At 39.5% G+C, this 20,319-nt stretch overlaps 1 protein-coding gene across 5 annotated transcripts in view; it reads right to left on the bottom strand.

Moving 5' to 3' along the window:
- The window catches only part of borcs5 (BLOC-1 related complex subunit 5), a 74,503-nt gene extending 55,068 nt beyond the window's left edge, over positions 1–19,435 (bottom strand). The window contains exons 1-3 of one of the 5 annotated variants that reach the window (XM_073059420.1): positions 19,415–19,435; positions 9,273–9,362; positions 6,143–6,289 (exon numbers count right to left, since the gene is read on the bottom strand). In XM_073059420.1, coding sequence (XP_072915521.1) covers positions 6,143–6,289; positions 9,273–9,330 — 205 coding nt within the window. In that variant the 5' untranslated portion in view covers positions 9,331–9,362; positions 19,415–19,435. The other 4 variants (XM_073059418.1, XM_073059417.1, XM_073059416.1 and 1 more) reach the window with 4 other exon arrangements.
- Positions 19,436–20,319: the final 884 nt, after the last annotated feature.

Raw genomic sequence — 20,319 nt, 5'->3', positions numbered from 1 at the left:
GAAAGAGAGGATTAAGTGATGTGGTTGAGAGAAAATGAAGAAGGTAAGAGCAAATATGTACAATATATTAAAGTCTATGCAGCAGACTCTGGTATTCAACGTCCTGATCAATACTTACCTTTAAATTAATGATAATAATGAACAGATTGAGCTGGATTTGATTCAATCAGAACCATAGCATTTAGCTGTTCAAACTACAATACGTTCCAGACTTCAGAACATTTGCTGTCCTGGGATTTATTTACAGACTTAGAAAGTAGATCAAAGCTGTCAGTACACACTGCCTCCAGATTCTCCAGAGTCCAAGACGCAATTGTTGCAGCACAACAGTGACGAAATGCACATGAAATAGACCACTGCAGAGAAATGATCCATACAATTTACCAAGAAAATATAATACTGACGATTAATTCTACACATTGAAGTGAAAGTTTAATTGATAGTAGAGTTTAGAGCACAAAAATATAAGGGGCGAAGGAATGAATATGAGCATTCAGGTATATTAGACACAAACAAAGCCACACAACATCCTATATGTGAGGTATACGACAATAAATCAAAAAAAAGCATGTGTTTCAATTGTTTCCACTGCTATATATTCATTAATATTTATATTTTATTTCTGGCCACAGTCAGTTAATATAGACTTTAAATTTATAAACCCCAATTTGAACGGGATATGTTGATTTAAATGCCACATTATAAGTTCATCCTCCTACTAGTGCATCTTCCAGCTTCTTAACTTACATAAAACAGAAAATCCCATGCTCCAACCAACTTTACCTTGCTCTACTCCATTTGGTCTAAATCTTGCTGTGAGTCCTAGAACATAAACTAAAAGTCAAAATAGATGTTTTACGTCAGGACTGACCAACATGTGCAACCCGACCTATTTAATGATTAGGCTAGGATTAAATAGGGAGATTTCTGGGTCGTGCGGCTCGAAGGGCCAGAAGGCCTATTCCACATTGTATCTCACTAAATAAGTAAATGTATTTCCTACCATCCACACCTGCTATTCCTAACAACCACGACAGGGCTTGACATTCATGTATAATAACCATACATTGAAAAAACTCAAGGTTCGACACACTATCCCACTCGACTTCCTGATCATCACTTTTTGTATCTTTTTCCATATTAATATTTCTTATGCATATACAGAGGAAATTGCCAAATAAACCCATTAAATGAGTTTGTTCGATCACTCGTAGATTGCCAATACTCTCACTGCTCTCTTCAATTATCCTTTAGAAGCTGAAATTTATAATAGTCATAGAAAAGTACAACGCAGAAACAGGCCTTTTGACTCACCTAGTCCATGCTGAAACTTTAAACTGCCTTACTCCCATCGACTTGCACCGGAACCATAGCCCTCCATACCCCTACCATCTAATGTAACTATCCAAACTTTTCTTAAGTGTTGAAATCAAGCTCATCTGCATCACTTGAGCTGGCCACTCATTCCACACTCTCTTGACTTCTGAGTGAAGAAGCTTCCCCTCATGTTCCCCTTAAACATTTCACTTTTCACCCTTAACCCACGGCCTCTGGTTGTCATCCCCTCCAACCACAGTGGAAAAAGCCTGCTTGCATTACCCCCCATTATTTTGTATACCTCCATCAAATCTCCTCTTAATCTTCTAAATTCCAAGGAATAAATCCCTAATCCATATAATCTTTCCTTATAACTCAGGTGCTTCAGACCTGGCAACATCCCTGTAAATTTTCTCTGTACTCCTTCAACCTTATTTACATCTTTCCTGCAGGTAGGTGATCAAAACTGCACACAATATTCCAAATGAGGTCTGACCAATGTCCTATACAGGTTCAACATAACAGCCATCTCCTGCACTCAATACTTTGATTTAAATCTAAAGTAAAGCTTAGAAAGAAATAGTTACACATGCCATGATAGCATAATTAAATGCATCAATTGAAGCTTCTCTATTTTAATCCTTTCATTAGTTTTTTCACAGAGATCTTTTCTAAAATCCTGAAATTCAAGTTAATACTTTGCAGTTATGAACTGAACCTGTGCTGCTTTCAAATGATGCTGTCTTTGTTAACCATGCAGCACACCCATTGTCAGCTATTTTGAAGGACAATTTTCATTTAAATTGCAGCATTTTCTATCCAAAATGCTGACAGAGATACAATTCATACCAGGTATTTTAATAAAAAGTTGTAAAGTGTATATGAAGCAGCAAAATAAATGCTCTTTTCATCTGTTAGAATTACTGATTTGAGAGGGAATGAAAAAGCGACAGGAGGGTGCTTCTATACATTCATAATGAGACCATTTTCTTAAAACTTGAAACTATATGACAAGATTATTCCTGTTTAACTGAACAGAAACAATATGAACTGCTAATGAGTTACACTTCTAGCTATAAATCCTAATATCTATAAACAGAATGAGGGGTGGAGACAGAAGAAAAAAGGGAGGAAAGAAAAATTCTATCTTGTTTTTTTTCCCCTAAATAACAAATGTCATCTAGAAAGCAAAAGAGCTGAAAATTGAAAGAAAGAGGACTTTCATCCCACTGTTGAGGACTGATTTCAGTCTTTAATCTCAGAAATGAAAGTGCAATGCAAAGAATTCCTGCACCATTCATTCCTTCGCATATCCATTCCCAACGATATCCAATTCCACATAAAACCTGTATTACAGTTAGCAGGTGCCAACATCCCATTTGAAAGTATTGCTGAGTTCACTGAAAACATGTTAGCTGTGAGGTTGAGTGAATAAATGAGGCCTCACACACAGTTCTTAGTGTGTAACACCATCAATCCAGCTGGTTAAACATCAATGATCCTTTACAACACTCACTTCAGCATCCTCACTGTAACATTCCTGTCTGTAAAGTCTTATTAAGCTGGCTAGGTGCCAAAAATCACATTTTAACAAGGTTCTACTGTGGAATTTTAGCACCTTCAACTTCTAAAATGCGACCTTAGTGAGGTCACTGAAGATTTGTGTTGGTTTCAACATTTATAATAAATATATATATTTTTTACATCAGTGGAAAGTCAACTTAACCACATTATCGTTTGTAACTGGGAAAAAGCTCAAGAGCTCCTTCTACAGATAACAACATTGTATAACTGCTTACTGCAATGCCTAACTAAGAACATATTGTTGAACTGCATACAATCTCTCTGTGATTCAATTATATCACGTTTTATATTTATCTCAGGGATGGTGCCTGAGATAATCTGGCAAACTGGAAGCAAATCAAATTCCATCATATCTGCCAAACACTTAAAATAAATATATTGAGTAATACAGATGTTATTAAAAATCGGTAATGGTGAAAATCAAATCACTGGATTGCCACAAAAAAATACCAGGTTCACCTATATCCTTCATGGAAGCTAGTCTTCAACTAATCTGACTCATTACACCTATCAAAAAAATGACTGACAACACAGAACACAAAAGGGTTTGTTTGTTATGTGCTATGTCATATGATGTGGGCAATCATAGTCTTTCCATGACCACGGTTGCTCTAGGTAAATTTTTCTACAGGAATGTTTTCCCATTGTTTTCTTCTGGGCAGTGTCTTTCCAAGATGGGTGACCCCAGCCATTATCAATGCTCTTCAGAGATTGTCTGCCTGGTGTCAGTGGTTGCAAAACCAGGACTTGTGAATATGCACCGGCTGCTCATACAACCATCCACCACCTGCTCCCATGGCTTCATGTAATCCTGTTTGGTGGGGATGGTGGGGGGGGGGGGGGGTGTGCACTAAGCAACTTTGCCCAAGGGTGACTGCAGGCTCACGGTGGTAAGGAGCACCTTATATCTCCTTTGGTAGAGACACATCTCCAACCGGCCACCCCAAAAGTGCAAGAGACCAAAAGTAATCCCAGCTGTATTTGGAAACTGTGTTCCAAACCTAGTTGCTCCTCTTGCTGCCTAACTGTAGCTATAATGTGGGTAACTGCACAGCAAAATAGTTAAAGCAAAAAAATCCAATTTGTTCAATTACTATCCATCAATCTACGCCAAACCACCGAAGTCACAGGTGGGGTTATTGATAATGCAATCAAGCAGCTGACACTCACCAATAACTTGCTCTTAGAGTAACAATATGACTCAGAGCAAAGACCACTTAGTTCCAGATAACAATATGGTTTTTGCCCAAACATGGAGAAAAGAGAGGAATTCCACTGATGAGATGTAAAACACTCTCCTTGAATTAAGGGTAAAGACTTCCTGTTGGCTAGGGTAATTCAAAAGACGATTATGGTTGTAGGGATATTAATCATCTAAACTCCAGGACAACAATGCATGATTTCCTCAGGCAATGTGTTTGGTTCAACCCCCTTGGCTATTCCAGAAGTGTAAATGTTTGCTGATGACTGCACAATATTCAACTCCATTCACATATGCTCAGAAAATTGAGGTAGACCGTGGCTGCTTGCATTTGTACCTGGGCTGATAAGGAAATAAGATTCCTGTCACACAAGGATGAATAATGACTACTTCAACTAGAGACAACCTAATGGCTTACCCTTGATCTTCAATTAAACTACTATTGAAGAGTCCCTCACTTTTAATATCCTGGCAATCAGCAAAAACCTTGCTCCAAACAGCTGCAATAGATCTGCAGCTGCAAGGCAGGGCATCATGCAGCAAGTGACTCAACTGTAAGGTACACATCAGGTGTGTCATAGAATACTCTCCATTCATTTGGAGGAATGTAGCTCACACAACACCAGAGAAGGCTGTCATCATTCAGATCATTCCAGTTGCTTGTCTAGTATCCCATCCACCACGAGTCATCTTTCTCTCCATCACTGACGCACAGTGCATCATCCACAAAATGCTCTGCTGTTTGATAGCACCTCCCAGATCACATTTTCTTTTGCTACAAATGTTACCAGACCTGCTGAGTGTTTTTTCAACATTTTGCTTTTATTCCAGATCCCTTGACATATACTGCCAAGCATGACATGAACAGCAAAAGCATGGATGCAAATTTGTAATCCTTACATTAAAAGGAAGCACTGCAAGGCCAGAAAAAGTGCATTGTAAAAACAACTAGACCTCCCTTTCACAGATGTAGAGATATTTACCCAACTGTGAAATAACAGGGAAGGAAATGCCAAATACAGTAAATTCCAGAATCATTCAAAAACACTGGTTTCACTTTAACTAAGTTCTACTATGAACTTACTTCCTAATTCTTTTTGATGGAAATGGGCATTTCTGCCACAATTATAAACTTCAGAGGACATCTCATATAAAGGAAAGTGACCAAAGGAATTAAACTGTACAAGAGATTGAAGCAGTTCGCCATTGACAGCTCACCTGCCATTCAATAACATCATGGCTGATCCTTAACCTCAATATCGTATTTATCCCAAATCGTTGATTTTTTTTAACTATCTAAAAAGCAATTAACCCCTGTCACAAGTACAATCAGTGACTGATCCTTCACAACCTTTTAGGTTGAGAATTCCAATCATTCATGAGCACCTGAGGGAATAAATTTCTCACCTCTGTCCCGAACAGTAACCTTTTACTTTGAGACTGTGACTCCAGGTACTCAAAACTATAAAGGAAATATTATCTCCACATCAACTTTTTCAATCCCCTTAAATTGTTTTAAAATTTCATTGTGATCAGCTCTAAAATCAGCATCAACCTAACTTCTTATTCTCTCCCCATGTAGCAAGTCCTTTGTTCCAGGACTCAAAATGGCAAACCTTTGCTGTGTTGTCAGTTACAAGCAGGGAGGGAGGGAAAACAGATCTCAAGGGGAAATCAGGGTCCCAAGAATTAGAGCAGGAAACTTATACTCTATTGCAAAATACAAATTTAAAGCCATTGTCTCATATGCAATTCCTTGCAGTACCAATATTTAAATTTTAACAATTTACATTCAGGGATACTGAGGTCCCTTTGAACAACTCCGTGTTTTGATCTTTCGCTACTTCAAACCGAAGTGGATGCAGAGTCGATATAAAGTGTTAAAAACTAGATAATACATAATTTAGGGAAATAAAGGATATTGCAAAGGAGAAACAAGTAATTAGATTAAATGAATACAGTGCATCTTAAAAGTCTGTACAGAGACTAAATGACATTCATAATGGCCAAGTACTGAAGAAACAAATATGTAAGCATTACCTTTGAGCAGAGGTTGAAAGGTCGGAATTTCATGCAATTTAATAACATCTGGATCATTCCATGTGGTTCTAGCTGGTGGATGTGTTCCTGTAGCAACAACTACGATGTCATCCATTTTGGCTCTTTGTTTCGCTGGAGAATTTGTTGCTGAATAAAATTTAAAAATTAAACTGATCTTAACAGTGTTAATGATCTGGTAAAATATTATCCATTATTACATTATAAGAGACAAGGAGGAAATATAACATGAAACTGCCCAAATGTGTATCAGTTTCAGCATGCCATTGTTGTAATATGTTCTTGGATCTGCATGCATTTAGCACTACAGCAGTAACCTCTACAGCCAGCACATATACAAGAATTACCCAGAGTACAAGAATCACTCTTCCCGCTACTGGAGAGGTTCTTCCTTCATGAATGGATGCTCCACTACTGAGAAGTGGAGGAAGAGTGCTTTCTGAAGATGAGAGATACCTGTATCGGCTAGAGGAAAGGAATGCCACAGAAGGCGTGTGATTTTGCAGGTGGGGCACAAAGACTCACCATGACTGGAACCAGGCACTTATGGCGAAACATTCGCCAGGAAGTTCTCTATCAGCAGGAACAACCAAACTGCACTTTGAGAAGTAGTCTTCTCTCTTACTTATGAAGTTTGGATGACATCATATGCAGCAATAAGAAGCCAGCTGTGCCTTATGGCACAGATCAAGCACTTAAACTGAGAGTGACTCCAGTCTTAATCTCCAGCAGCAAAGCTGTCCTGTCTAGTATGCAAGGATGTGCTTGAACTTACTGGAAGTCACAGATATCATATGGACAAAGAACACTATGTGAGTGATGGCCTTTTTAATTCCATGGTTTCAGAGCAAACAAGGCTACCAAAACCTTGCTATTCAGTGAGTAACAACTGTAGCGTTCAGTCCAGCGAGGTTGAAAACCCCACCAAATTTCCTTTGGGCATCTTTTGGTGGAGGGAGGCTGTACACCAGTAAAAAAAAGTGCTGGGGCAAATATACTGAAACACCTAGGATTGGGCAACGCTGCTTCACTCTGAGTTATCACCACTTTCAACAGTACACCACCATTTTAGTAATCATACAATGAAATGTCTAAGCCAAAGACATTTCATGATATCATGCACACATTCACTCAATTATGTATTTTAACAAAATAAGTGGGAAAAATAATGGAAAAACCAAAATGAATAAATATGCCTATAAAATTCATTTCTATCATTCCACCTTCTCTCTACTCTTAGAATGTTTCTTCTATGCTCTGATGCATTACCTGGCAACTATTCTGTTGCTCTTTAGTTCTTACAAAGAACACTGAGTGAAAATATGATCATTCCTCATCTCTTTCATTCAAAAGAGAAGTGATGGCATGTGAACACCTTTTTCCAGATAAATATGCTTGTATTTCTGGTGTAATTTTTTTTAAAAAAATCTTCTCTGTTCCCTTTTTATAATATGGTAATGGTAATCAGAACTGTAGAAGGCTCTCCAAGCAAGGTCTAATTAAGGTTCCACAGGCTGAACACAGCTTGCTAACTTTTTAACATTATTCCCCTTGGAATAAATCCCAGTGCTTAGTTTGCATCTTGATTTGCAACGTGTCATGACATTTGTTGTTTTGCAGTGTGCATTTCTCCAGGCTCCTGTACCATCTCTCTGATGGTAGTAACGAGATGAGAACATATCCTGTGTAGTGGGGGTCTTTTTGAGGCATTTCCTTTATTTGTCCTCGATTGTGGGGAGGCTAGTACGTTCTGGTAAATTATAGCATTCTTCCTCAACAGTGACAATCTCCCCTAATTTAGTACTATCTGCATACAGGCAACTCCTGCATTAAAGTGGTGAGTGGGGGGAGGATGTGGAGGGTGTTGCATTCTTGGAAAATGGTCTGCAATGCAATTTTTGATAATGTCACCAACAAAAGCAAATTGGAAAAACAAAATGTATACTTATTTATTTTCCACACAAATTCATCAGAACAAATTTTATTCCATATCTCAATATCTTGTGCAATGATTTGTGAATTCCATAAGGAAAATTTTCCATAACCCACATGACCCAAAATGGGGGCTGCCTGCATTTAAAAATTATGTTTATTGATTTCAGCATCTTAGCCATTATCATATATTGTGAACAATAGTTCCAGCATTGATCCTCATGGAATAGTGGTCCCCATTTTCTTCCACTGTCAATGGCAACACTATACTCCCACTCACTACTGTCTGTCTTTAAGCCAACAAGTAATCCATTGTTTGACATCTCTGGCCTGATTTATTATCTAATATAGAGTAATTCACAAAACGACTTCAGAAAATCTATATTACCATTGCTTTGCCATCATCTATTCTGTTATCACTTCAAAATATTCAATAAACTTAGCCAAAGTATCTCCTTTTGAAATTGCTGATGACTATTCATTGTTACAAAGTGTTCATCATCAAGAACTCTTCTGACTTAGTTTATGGTTCCCAGACATTAATGATAGACAGTATGGTGATTATGAATGAATTTGGAGCAGGAGCAGATCACTACCCCATAATGCAAAAAGATCAGATTTGATTGCAACTTCATCTGCATTTCTGTCTAAACATGGGCTTCTTGACACAAAACTCTCTACCTGTGCCTTAAGATATTCAAAACTCTGTTTCTAACACATAGGGAAACAGAATTTCCTAGATTAATTAACCTCAGAAAAATAACATTTCCTCTTAAATAACCTGGTTCCAGAATATTCCCATAAGATGAAACATCCTCTGCACATCCACTCAAGACCCCAACAGCACTCCCTTTAACTCAAGCAGACACAAGTCTTGCCTATCTAACTCATCCTCATGTGGCAACCCATCCATTGCAAGTATCAGTCTTGTTAACCTTCTCTGAACTGCCACTGTTTATAGTCTTCCTTAAATCAGGAGACCAATGCAGTACGCAGTGCTCCAGATATGGTCTTACTAATGCACGATATAACTGGAGCTTAATCTTCCTATTATTCTCTTTCATGTCCCTAGCAAAAAAAAACATGCTGCTAGCTTTCCTAATTACTTGCTGTATCTGCACACTTGCCTTTTGTGCATTCACTTGTGTTAAAATGAAATTAATATTTAACAGTTACCTACCTGAAGCATGACATTCTGGTTGCTTATGATCGTGATATGTGCTCTGTTCGGTTCCCATGATATTAAAATCAGATCCCGAAGAAATCAAGACTGCAGAAAACAAACAATTAGCTTTAGAATTTTTCCCACCAATGCTGTATCAGCTCTAAGATGGTTATGCACTGAAAGCAGCAGAAACACAACCTATTCCTTTACTTCTGCACCTTTATTGCGTCAAAGAAAGTGATTCCTGTAGCGCATTTACAGTAATATTTTTGTAATATTGTTTAAGCAATCTTTGTTTACATAATTCATTATGGGTTACATGTAAGAAGTACATGAAATGCATACATCAATACACCACTACATCATATGTGAGTGCCTCACTAGAGAAAGAAACTAAGTACATATTTCCTGGGCTCCTGCATTTTTCTTTTGATTCGTTTTTGGAGTTACAAAACACAACAGTGGCGATGAGGATTTTTAAAAACGAACCTGAGACAACTAACTACCTGTTGAAGTGTAGCATGATTTTTTTTGGGAAGCAGAGGGAGACATTTGAATTTAATAAATAGCGCAGCATGTTTCTTCAGAAGGGGAGAGAGACAGCCGAGTTAAAAAATAAAGACAGAAAATGTACAGAATTAACACGTAATGGGTACAGTCACAGGTTCATAAACAGTGAGTACTGGGTGGCAATAATAAATAACAGAAATGGCTAGCTACATCGTAAAGATGGATATGTTCGTAAGCATAACAGGCAACTGGATGATGTATACTGAATGAATTGAGCAGGATTTTTAAGTAAATTAAATAGCAAATGAAAAGCAAGTGTCAGTACTACCGAATGCAATAGGTGGAAACGCAGTTTGCTTAGAGGTTTGACTGCTCCAACCAAACCAGCTGAAATGAGCTTTGTTTATATCATGAACATAATGCAGGAACAATTAGAACAGATACCACTGTTGATCACTTTAGGTGTTCAGCTTACGTGGCTGAATTGAAGAGATTGACTGAACATTGTCAGTTCAGTAAAGGGCTGAATAATGCACTGAGAGATTGTTTGGTTTATGGAATCTTACAAGAAAACATTCAAGCATAACTTACATTTAAAGGAATAGAGGTAATCATATATCAATGGAAACAGCAGCCAGAGATGCAATCCAATTAGTCAGGAATGAAAGTGAGTGTGAACTTCTAAACAGAAACCTGCCTGGCTGAACAAATTGCGTTACTGTTGTGGCAGGGGCTCAGATACACCAGACTAATGCAGGTATAAAGATAAAACTGTTAAAGTCGAATCTGAATAAAACTCGGGAGACCAGCTTCTTATAGTTACCACAGTTTATTGCACACCCTCCTGCAGGAGTTTGAGGCCCAGTTGTCAAAGTACTGTCACCACCCGACAAGTGGACCCGCTCCCTCAGGTTACAGCCGTATATTTATACATAGTTAGCCCCATACATTACTGTTGCAAGATGTTATTTGAACTGGTACGCTCACCAAGTCTGTTGGTGCGAAACTTAGTTACAGATAAGAGAGTTCGCTAGATCAAGGCTTAATTACAGATGTACGTGCTGTCCAGTCCTTATCAGTTATTCCCTTTGCTAGGCTCTGACTTAATTACAGATGGATGTTCCTTCCTGTCCTTATTAGTGAGCCCTCCTCCCCCTACTCAAACAAGGGTACAATGTACAATGTTATCAAACTCTCAGCGTCCCTCTGCAAGCCGGGGAAAAACTGGTATAAGCTTGTTTTAGCCGACTGCTGAAGACAGAATTTACTTCAGTTCAAAAATTTCTATTCTGTCCCAATTATTCTTTTAGCCATTAGTTACATAGGTTCAAAGTGATTTTTTTAATATCCTCAATTCCTCAAAACTGCAGTGAAGTAGGACGCACACAAAGAACATGTTGGCAGCCCAAAATAAAGGGACAGGGCAGAGAAGAGAAAAAGGATAAAAAGTCAAGTTGCAAGTTCAAAAAGAGCACTAAACCGCATGCTGTTGATGAAAAAAAATTGATAATGATGAGTGTGACAAGGGATTGTACAGCCTTGAGGTTTACAATGTGAAAACTAACAAGAGACAAATAATATGGCTTACACCAGAAGTAAGCAGCAAATTAATTGAAATGGAATTGGCTACTGGCTCAGCTATTTCAGTCATTCCACAAAATGAGTTTAGGCGGCATTTCAAAACTACTGAACTGAAGCCTGTAGATATCCAACTTAAGAACTTATACTGAAGAAAAGGTAACTCATGTCAAATAACGTTCATAACAGTGAAACACAACAAGCCAGAATGGGCTCGTACGTGATTAAAACAGGAGGGCCAACATTGTGCGGCCAAGATGGAATGAGACACCTACAACTTGAGTGGAGATCCATCCGCTATTTGCATGCCACATTCCTTGCAAAAGAGTGAACTGAAAGCAAATTAAAAAGGTACTGGATGATACCACAGCAGTCAAGAATGGCATTGGAAAACAAACATATCAGGATAAAATAGTTAAATGAAAATGCCACATACAAGTTTTAGAAAGCCCACCCAGTTCCTTACCATCTGTGATAAAGAAGTCTGTGGGCTAGAACACATGGATGCTGAAGGAATTCTTTCCAAGGTTAAGTGGAGCCCATGAGCAATGTCAGTGGTCCTCTTTAGCCAAGAAGGATGGGTCTGTCAGGATCTGTGGTGATTTTAAGGTCACTATCAACCCAATATTGAAAGCAGATCAATATCTTTGCAAGCCTTTCTGGAGGAAAAGATTTCAGCAAAGTGGACTTAGCTGAGGCCTACCTATAAATGGAGATGGAAGAAGAGTCCAAAGTGTTTCTCACAATGAACATTCACAAAGGGCTTTACCACTATAATAGGCTTATTTTTGGAATAGTATCTGCACCTACACTCTGGCACAAAGCTGCAAGACAGTCCAGGCACTCTGTGTTACCAGTGAGGATGATAAAGAATATCTTCAAAATCTCAAGAGAGTGTTAAAATATCAGATTATGGGCTCAGAGGATGGTGCAACATCTGTGAATTCTTTAAATCAAGTATCACTTACTGTGGTCAGAGTACAAGGATTACAGAAGTGTGCTGAGAAAATTCAACCAGCGGTGAATGCCCCAAGCCGAAGGATGTGCCACAAATGCAGTCTTTTTTAGGATTTGTCAGAACCTGGGTATTGTGCTCCACCCCTCGAACTCATTACTACAGATAAGGAAGAAATGGCAATGGACAAAGCAGTGTGAGGTGGCTTTCCAAAAGACAAAGGAAAAGGTGATGTCAGACACTGTACTCATACATTATGATACACATTGTCCAGTGAGGCTTGCCTGTGAATGTCTCACCTTATGTTATAGGTACAGACATCTCCAAGACATGAAGGAAGTAAAAGCCCAATAGCTTTTGAATTACGTTCCCTTACCACTGCAGAGAAAATTACCATTTAAATAATCTGATTTTCCATTTTTCCTTCCAAAGCGGATGACCCTGCATTTACCAACATTGTACTCCATCTGTCAGACCCTTGCCCATTCACTTGACCTATCCTCTGCACAATTTGCTTTTCCACTCAATTTAGTATGAACAGCAAACTTAGATATACTATAGTCGGTCCCCTCTTCCAGATCATTAATGTATATTGTGAACAGTTGCGGGCCCAACACACCACTCACCACTGTTTGCCAACCAGAGTAACATCCATGTATCCCAACTCTCTGCTTTCCAATCCTCTATCCATGCTAATACATCACAGCCAACTCTATGTATCCTTATCTTATGGATGTCTTTTATGCGGCACCTTATCAATCCCAAGTAAATAACATCCATTTGTTCCCCTCTATCCACTAAATTCTTTGGTGTAATCCTATTTACGTGAATCTTTTCGAAATTCACGGAAATAGGATTACACCAAAGAATTTAACAGTGGCAGCCATCATGCTGGTGTTTAAAAGTGAGAAAGGAATATGCCTAGCAATGATAGTGTTAGATTAAAATCAGTTGCAAAATAAAATAGCAAAGATTATAATATGTGTGAACACGGATGAATGTATAAAAGGATAAAGAATGACAAAAAATAATGTCCATCAATGTTGATTTCTAAGGGATGATTCTTCTTTGACCAACTGAACAGTAATTTTTCTAGAGGTAATGAAAAATATTGAAGACAACAGATCAGGTTATGTTTTTGCATAGAAAGCTTACTTGCATCACTAGTGATAAAAAGGTAGAAAGAAAATTACAATAAACATAATCTCACTGATTTAATGATATAAATAAAATGTAATAAAATACCAAGCAACGGATGACCCTGGAGCTTAGTGTAAGCAGGGAAATAAACTTACTGGCAATTTAAAATCCAAATCAAACCCAACCAAAGATAATGATTTACCAAACCAAAGCCACCAGCTATTATTGTGTCAATCATTATCTGGTATCATTAAGTCAGAGACTTTATTTAATTACATGGATTAAAATGAGAAATGAAGATCACATTAACATTGTACTACGGTTCAAGTATCTACAACTTGGGATAAATGCCCTACAGTTCTTGCACCTCATCAACTATTTCAAGTTTGCCCCAGTCTGCTAATATACGTGACATAATAGAAATCTACTTTCCTGCAATACTAATTTGCTGTGAAGTGTGTCATATTTCATAATACAACACTTGCAAATAAAAGAACTTCTTCCTGACTGGTTTCATCCTGCATTTCAAAAGAACATTCAGTTACAATTCTATTCAAATATTTCTGACAAATAATTCAGAATTATTGTGTCATCCAACACAAACATTTCAACAGCTTCTACATTAACTGTTAATTACATTGATCTGCTGCTTTGAAAGAAAGTGCAACTAAAAAGATGACTGCTTCAAAATGAACAGCTGATAAACCTGCTTACAAACCACACCATAATGTTTATTGCCAGTCTGTCTTTTTTGGGCTGGATTGTGCCACCGTCCTTCTTCCCACCATTATTTCTGTGCCCATAAATACCATAGGATATAGGAGCAGAATTAGGCCATTTGGCCCATCGAATCTGCTCTGCCATTTCATCATGGCTGATCTATTTTCCCTGTCAGCCCCAATCTCCTGCCTTTCCCCCTCCCCCCATCCCTTCATGCCCTGACCAATCAAGAATCTATCAACCTCTGCCTTAAATATACATAAAGACTTGGCCTCCACTGCTGCTTGTGGCAATAAATTCCACAGATTCACTTCTCTCTGGCTAAAGAAATTCCTACTCATCTCTGTCTAAAAGGACACCCCTTTATCCTGGGCCTGTGTCCTAAGGTCTTAGACACTCCCATCATAGGAAACATCCTTTCCACATCCACTTTATCAAGGTCTTTCATCGTTTGATAGATTTCAATTAGGTCATCTCTCATTTTTCTGAATTCCAGTGAATACAGTCTCAGAGCCATAAAATGCTCTTCATATGACAAACCATTCAATCCTTGAATCATTTACACGAAGAGTTCCTTTGAACTCTTTCCAGTTTCAGTACATCCTTTCTAAGATAAGGGGCCCCCCAAAATGCTCACAATACTCTAAATAAGGCCTCTCCAGTGCTTTATAAAGTCTCAACATTATATCCTTGCCTTTACATTGTGGTCCTCTTAAAATGAATGCCAACATCACATATAACATATAACCATAACAGCACAGAAACAGGCCATCTTGATCCTTCTAGTCCATGCTGAACGCTTACTCTCACCTAGTCCCACCTACCTGCACTCAGCCCATAACTCTCCATTCCTTTCCTGTCCATATACCTATCCAATTTTCTTTTAAATGACAAAATTGAACCTGCCTCTACCACTTCTACTGGAAGCTAGTTCCACACAGCTACCACTCTCTGAGTAAAGAGGTTCCCCCTCATGTTACCCCTAAACTTTTGCCCCCTAACTCTCAATTCATGTCCTCTTGTTTGAATCTCCCCTACTCTCAATGGAAAAAGCCTATCCACCTCAACTCTATCTATCCCCCTCATAATTTTAAATACCTCTATCAAGTCCCCCCCTCAACCTTCTATGCTCCAATGAATAAATACCTAATTTGTTCAACCTTTCTCTGTAACTTAGGTGCTGAAACCCAGGTAACATTCTAGTAAATCTCCTCTGTACTCTCTCTATTTTGTTGACATCTTTCCTATAATTCCCCCCATTTGCCTTCCTCACCACACACAACCTGCAAATTAACCTTTAGAGAATCCTGCACAAGGTCTCCCAATCCCTTCACACCTCAGTTTTTTGTACTTTCTCTCCATTTTAAAAACTTTTTAAAGGGTATTATTAATGCTTTTTGAGATAGTGATTTAGATGTATATCATATTTTTTACTGAGTTAAGTATTGTATGTAATTAGTTTTGCTACAACAAGTGTATGGGACATTGGAAAAAAGTTGAATTTCCCCATGGGGATGAATAAAGTATCTATCTATCTATCTATCATTTATGTACCTTCGCATTTCAATCTTTCAGGCTTCATTACCACATTATCCTGCCAAGCAGGGCAGCCCATAAGCAGCAACAAGATCTCAGGTGGAGGAACCTGAACGAGAAAGCCTGCAGATGCTAGAAATCCAAAGCAATACACAAAATGCTGGAGGAACTCAGCAGGTCAGGAAGCATCTATGGAAAAGAATAAGCAATCGACATTTCGGGCTGAGACCATTTTTCAGGAACCTGAAGCCTGATTACCAGCTGCACTGAAGGTCTTTTGACAAATACCTTCATAACCATTGTAAACATCCCCAATATTCAGGTGGCATTTAAAAACAGGTACAAATAATTCAAATACAGTATTTAAAACTACTGCAGTAATAAGAATATTTTCTAAAACAAGTTTAATTTTAAAACTATACACACAAAATGCTGGTGGAATGCAGCAGGCCAGGCAACATCTACAGGAAGAAGCACTGTCGATGTTTTGGGCTGAGACCCTTCGTCAGTGCTTCTTCCTATAGATGCTGCCTGGCCTGCTGCGTTCCACCAGCATTTTGTGTGTGTTGCTTGAATTTCCAGCATCTGCAGATTTCCTCGTGTTTTAATTTTAAAACTATACACTTTAAAATTGAGCAAAGGAGAAAAAAAAACATTTATCTGCAAATATATTTATTCAGAGTGAATCCACTCGAGTGTATGAGGTTGAGCTAAAGTATCCGCCAAGACTGGCATAAGGCTGAAAACCACATTCAGAGCACATCTGGGCCCTAAGCTCAGTTTGACAAAGCCCTGCCACGATTCATGCAGATGTGCTGTACTGAATTCAATTAGGAAGGCTGCCAGGAACCAGGGAAGTGTTAGTCATTTTTGATCTTCCTTTACTGTTGCAGATATTTAAATGTTTCTTTCATGAATTGTTATAAATGAGAACTTACTGTTCAGAATAACTTGGAACAGTGCCTTGACAGCTAGTTAAACCAGGGAAAGTGGCCTAACTGTTTGCCAATTTTCCTTTCAGTAGTTTCATAGGTTGGGCTTGTTCTCACCTCCTAGCGATAGGATTTGCACGTAGATCGTGGCAAAGAACTTAACCATTGGAGTTGTTGCCAGATTCTTTCACTGGGGATGCAGGAAAGTTAAGTGGGAATTACGACTTCAGACCTGTAACAGGTGCAGGCAATTTGCTGCTGACACAAAATCCCAGCTATATGGTTGGGAGGAAATTTCAGCTAACACACACACCTATTCATGTGGGCAAGTGTAGAGTGGTCTCTATTTTGTACTATCACTCAAAGACCATCTTTAACAATCAAATTCAATAAGTAGGTACTGCTCTACATTTGTTTGTTGTGAAATTTCACAAAAGCTTAAGACCTTGTGGACTTCTCTCATAAACATGGATAGATCACAACTACTGAAAGGACAGTGAAGATCTGATGTTCAATTTCTCTGTCAAAGGGCAAATTCCCTCTCTAACCACAACAATAACTGGTGGTGAAACTCAACACAAGAATGCAAGGCATGTAGCACAAATATTGTCATCGAGTCCAGATGGCTCACACTGACCACTCTCAAATAAATGACATTTTTTATACCAGAGGGTGAGTACAGGTAACATAAAATATCGGTCTGTAATGCACATCACCTCTAAATCAAGTGGTCACGTGGTCGAGCTTCCCTCCAGTAAGTATGCATCTAACACTTCCATGCAGTAGTGAGGGAAGAGTGTACGGACAGGGAAAACTCTTTTCTGATGGGACAGTGTGGCCTTCAAGATGGAGAAGTTGGTAGGACATACAGCAGACCTCACTGAGATGTCAGTGGTAGAAAGGATGTGCCAGGATCTATCTTGGTCCCAGACACAAAAAAAAGGCTGATTTCAGCTCAGCATTTAACACCATCATCCCTTGGTTGAAGACCTGGTCCTCAAACCCCCTTGTGCAATTGGTTCCTGGATTTCCTCCCTTGCAAACCCCAGTCAGTTCGGATAGGTGCTTAGACCCTGCTCTACTTGCGTCACACCTATGACTTAGTGGCTAAGTACAGCTCCAGCACCATATACACCTTGGCAGACTTCTCTAGATGTGTGGTGGGAAGTGTGCTGACTGGCTGGCTGAACTACAGCCTGGTATGGAAACACCAATGCCTTTGAGCAGAAAATCCTACAAAAGGTAGTGGATTTGGCCCAGTACGTCATGGGTACTCCCAACCACTGAGCACATCTACATGAAATGTTAGGGTACAAAAGCAGCATCCATCAAAGATCCTCACCACCCAGACCATGCTCTTTTCTCGCTGCTGCCATCAGGTAGAAGGTACAAGTGCCTCAGGACTGACACCACCAGATTCAGGAACAGTTATTACCCCTCAACTATCAGGCTCTTGAACAAAAGGGGATAACTACACTCATTGAAGGACTCTGTTACATTGTTATTTCTACTGCTATTTATTTATACCTGCATTTGCAGAGTTTGTTTACAATTTATAGTTCCGGATGTTTACAGTTACTGTTCTATAGATTCGCTAAGTATACCCGCAGAAAAAGAATCTCAGGATTGTTCGTGGTGACATGTACATACTCCGATAATAAATTTTACTTTGAACTTTGGAGCTGTGAAAGCAGGGGTTCTGCCAGCTGTGCCGTCCAACGATGGATCTCACAGGGGGCGGCTGCGACGAAAGGCAGCAGCAAAGACGAGAACTTAAATTTCTAAGTAAACCAGAGAGGTCAGAACAACCATACAAAACCGTAGCAACAGTGTAGTGCAATTTTGAATGAGCCCATGTTTATAGTGTTAGACTGAGAATATTAGAATAATTTATTCTTCAAAATGACAAGAAGGGTTTATCAGTAATTTCAACCTAAGTATATGATACTAAAATCTGGATGTGGGAAGACTTGCTGATGATGAGAATGCGGGGTCAGATGGGAGTCAAATGATCTCGGGCCGAAACTGCAGTCTGCCCCAGTTCAGACAGTGGCCTGGGAGGTGTTGAAATCGGAGATAAACTAATAGGGGTCACAGGCAATTATTTTGTCTTCCCAAAACATTACATTGCCCAGGACGTAAAAACAAAAGATATCTGACGACAGAGGCAACGATAAGGACCGAAGTAGATTGTCGAAATACAAAATGGATCATCTCCGGAGTACATTGGGAAATCTGAACTTGCGGGCTGCAAATGTTTCTCGAGCTCAAAACCGTCCACCGTCCTCCCCGCGGAACCCTTGCACATGCAGGATGGAAGTTCAACAATGCAGCAAAGCACAGTTAACCAACATCAAATTTCTCCCTGCCGCACATCTCGCAGTTCTGAAACAAATTAATCCAGAACTGTCTGCACAGCACCAGTGAGATTCCTCTTTAACCGACGCAATGCATGATGCAGAAATTCCCCATAGATAACCCCCAGGGTGGATGTTGTTCTGCGGAAACAGTGTCGAACCTACCTACCTTCCCCTTCAAGCCGCGAACGCGTGGACACCGTCAGGACTCACAACAACAACAAAAACAAAAAAAAAACCTCTTGCTTTTCGCTCTGCGGCAGCGCTATCTGGCCACGGCTGCCCAACCTTCCTCCCATAAAAGCGCCCGCGTCGCGGCGGCCGGCGGCTCCTGTCAGCGGGCGCCCGGAGCCGGTACCGGTACCGGGCGAAGTTCCGAAGCCGAGCGCCGCCACCCCTCGCGCTCTCCCGGCGATAACGCTCACGCACCGGGGTGGGAGTTCGGCGCGGCGCGGCACTTCCGGCTGACACTCGACCCCGGAGACAGAACCGCGCCAGCTCGTCGTCCCTTCGGCTTGCGCGGAACCTGGCCGTCGCGGCAGCTGCCGCTGGTGATTCAGTCTTCAGGGGTGCAAAAGTACCTCAAGCACGGGTTTGTTTTGTTGGAAAATGGCATGCAGTCTTTTCTATAGTTCTTTTCATGCCCCCCCCCCTTAGAAGCATGTTTAAACGTATTAACTCTATGTGCATTTACTGACGAAGAGGTACTTGATGTTATGTCTTTGAAACCTAATCATCTAAAACATTTTTCAAATCGCTATGCTATAAATTCTCAAACTAATTTTTACAGAGGTGGGCGAGTTCTTAATTTAATTTAACCCCCCTGAACCGTCGATCTGAGTTCCTCCAACAAATTGTTTTTTTGTTTGATAAAGTACTGCTTGATTCTAAAGGTAAATCACATATCCATGTGAACCGTCCCCCCAAACTCCTGATCATTTTGCTTTTTTTAATTTGTTCAATTATAACTAAAGTTTCTAATAGTGGATTTCTCGAAGACTTTCGTAAACCGAAGGAAAGCTGAATATGTTGGCCCTGACTTACAAGAGGTGGACCCAACGAATTGATATCAGCCCAGAGAAAATCCACCATCAGGGTCATTGCTAAAAAAGAGCACAAAAGCCAAAAACAAACTAAAAGGAGATAATCTAAATCAAGTCAAATTCCGTTTTAAAAAAAACATCACAGATGTTTGCATCTAAACAACTATTCAACTATTCACTAATAGCTACACACTTTACCTAGGGATCATATTTTTGAAATCTACCAACACCCACTTAAATAAACTGTTCCTCTTTTTTAAACTATTGCATCATCTCTCACTTCCCTTCTTC

This window comes from Hemitrygon akajei, chromosome 10 (genome assembly GCF_048418815.1).
Source record: "Hemitrygon akajei chromosome 10, sHemAka1.3, whole genome shotgun sequence".
Classification (NCBI taxonomy): domain Eukaryota; kingdom Metazoa; phylum Chordata; class Chondrichthyes; order Myliobatiformes; family Dasyatidae; genus Hemitrygon; species Hemitrygon akajei.
This window is presented reverse-complemented; position numbering and strand designations above follow the sequence as displayed.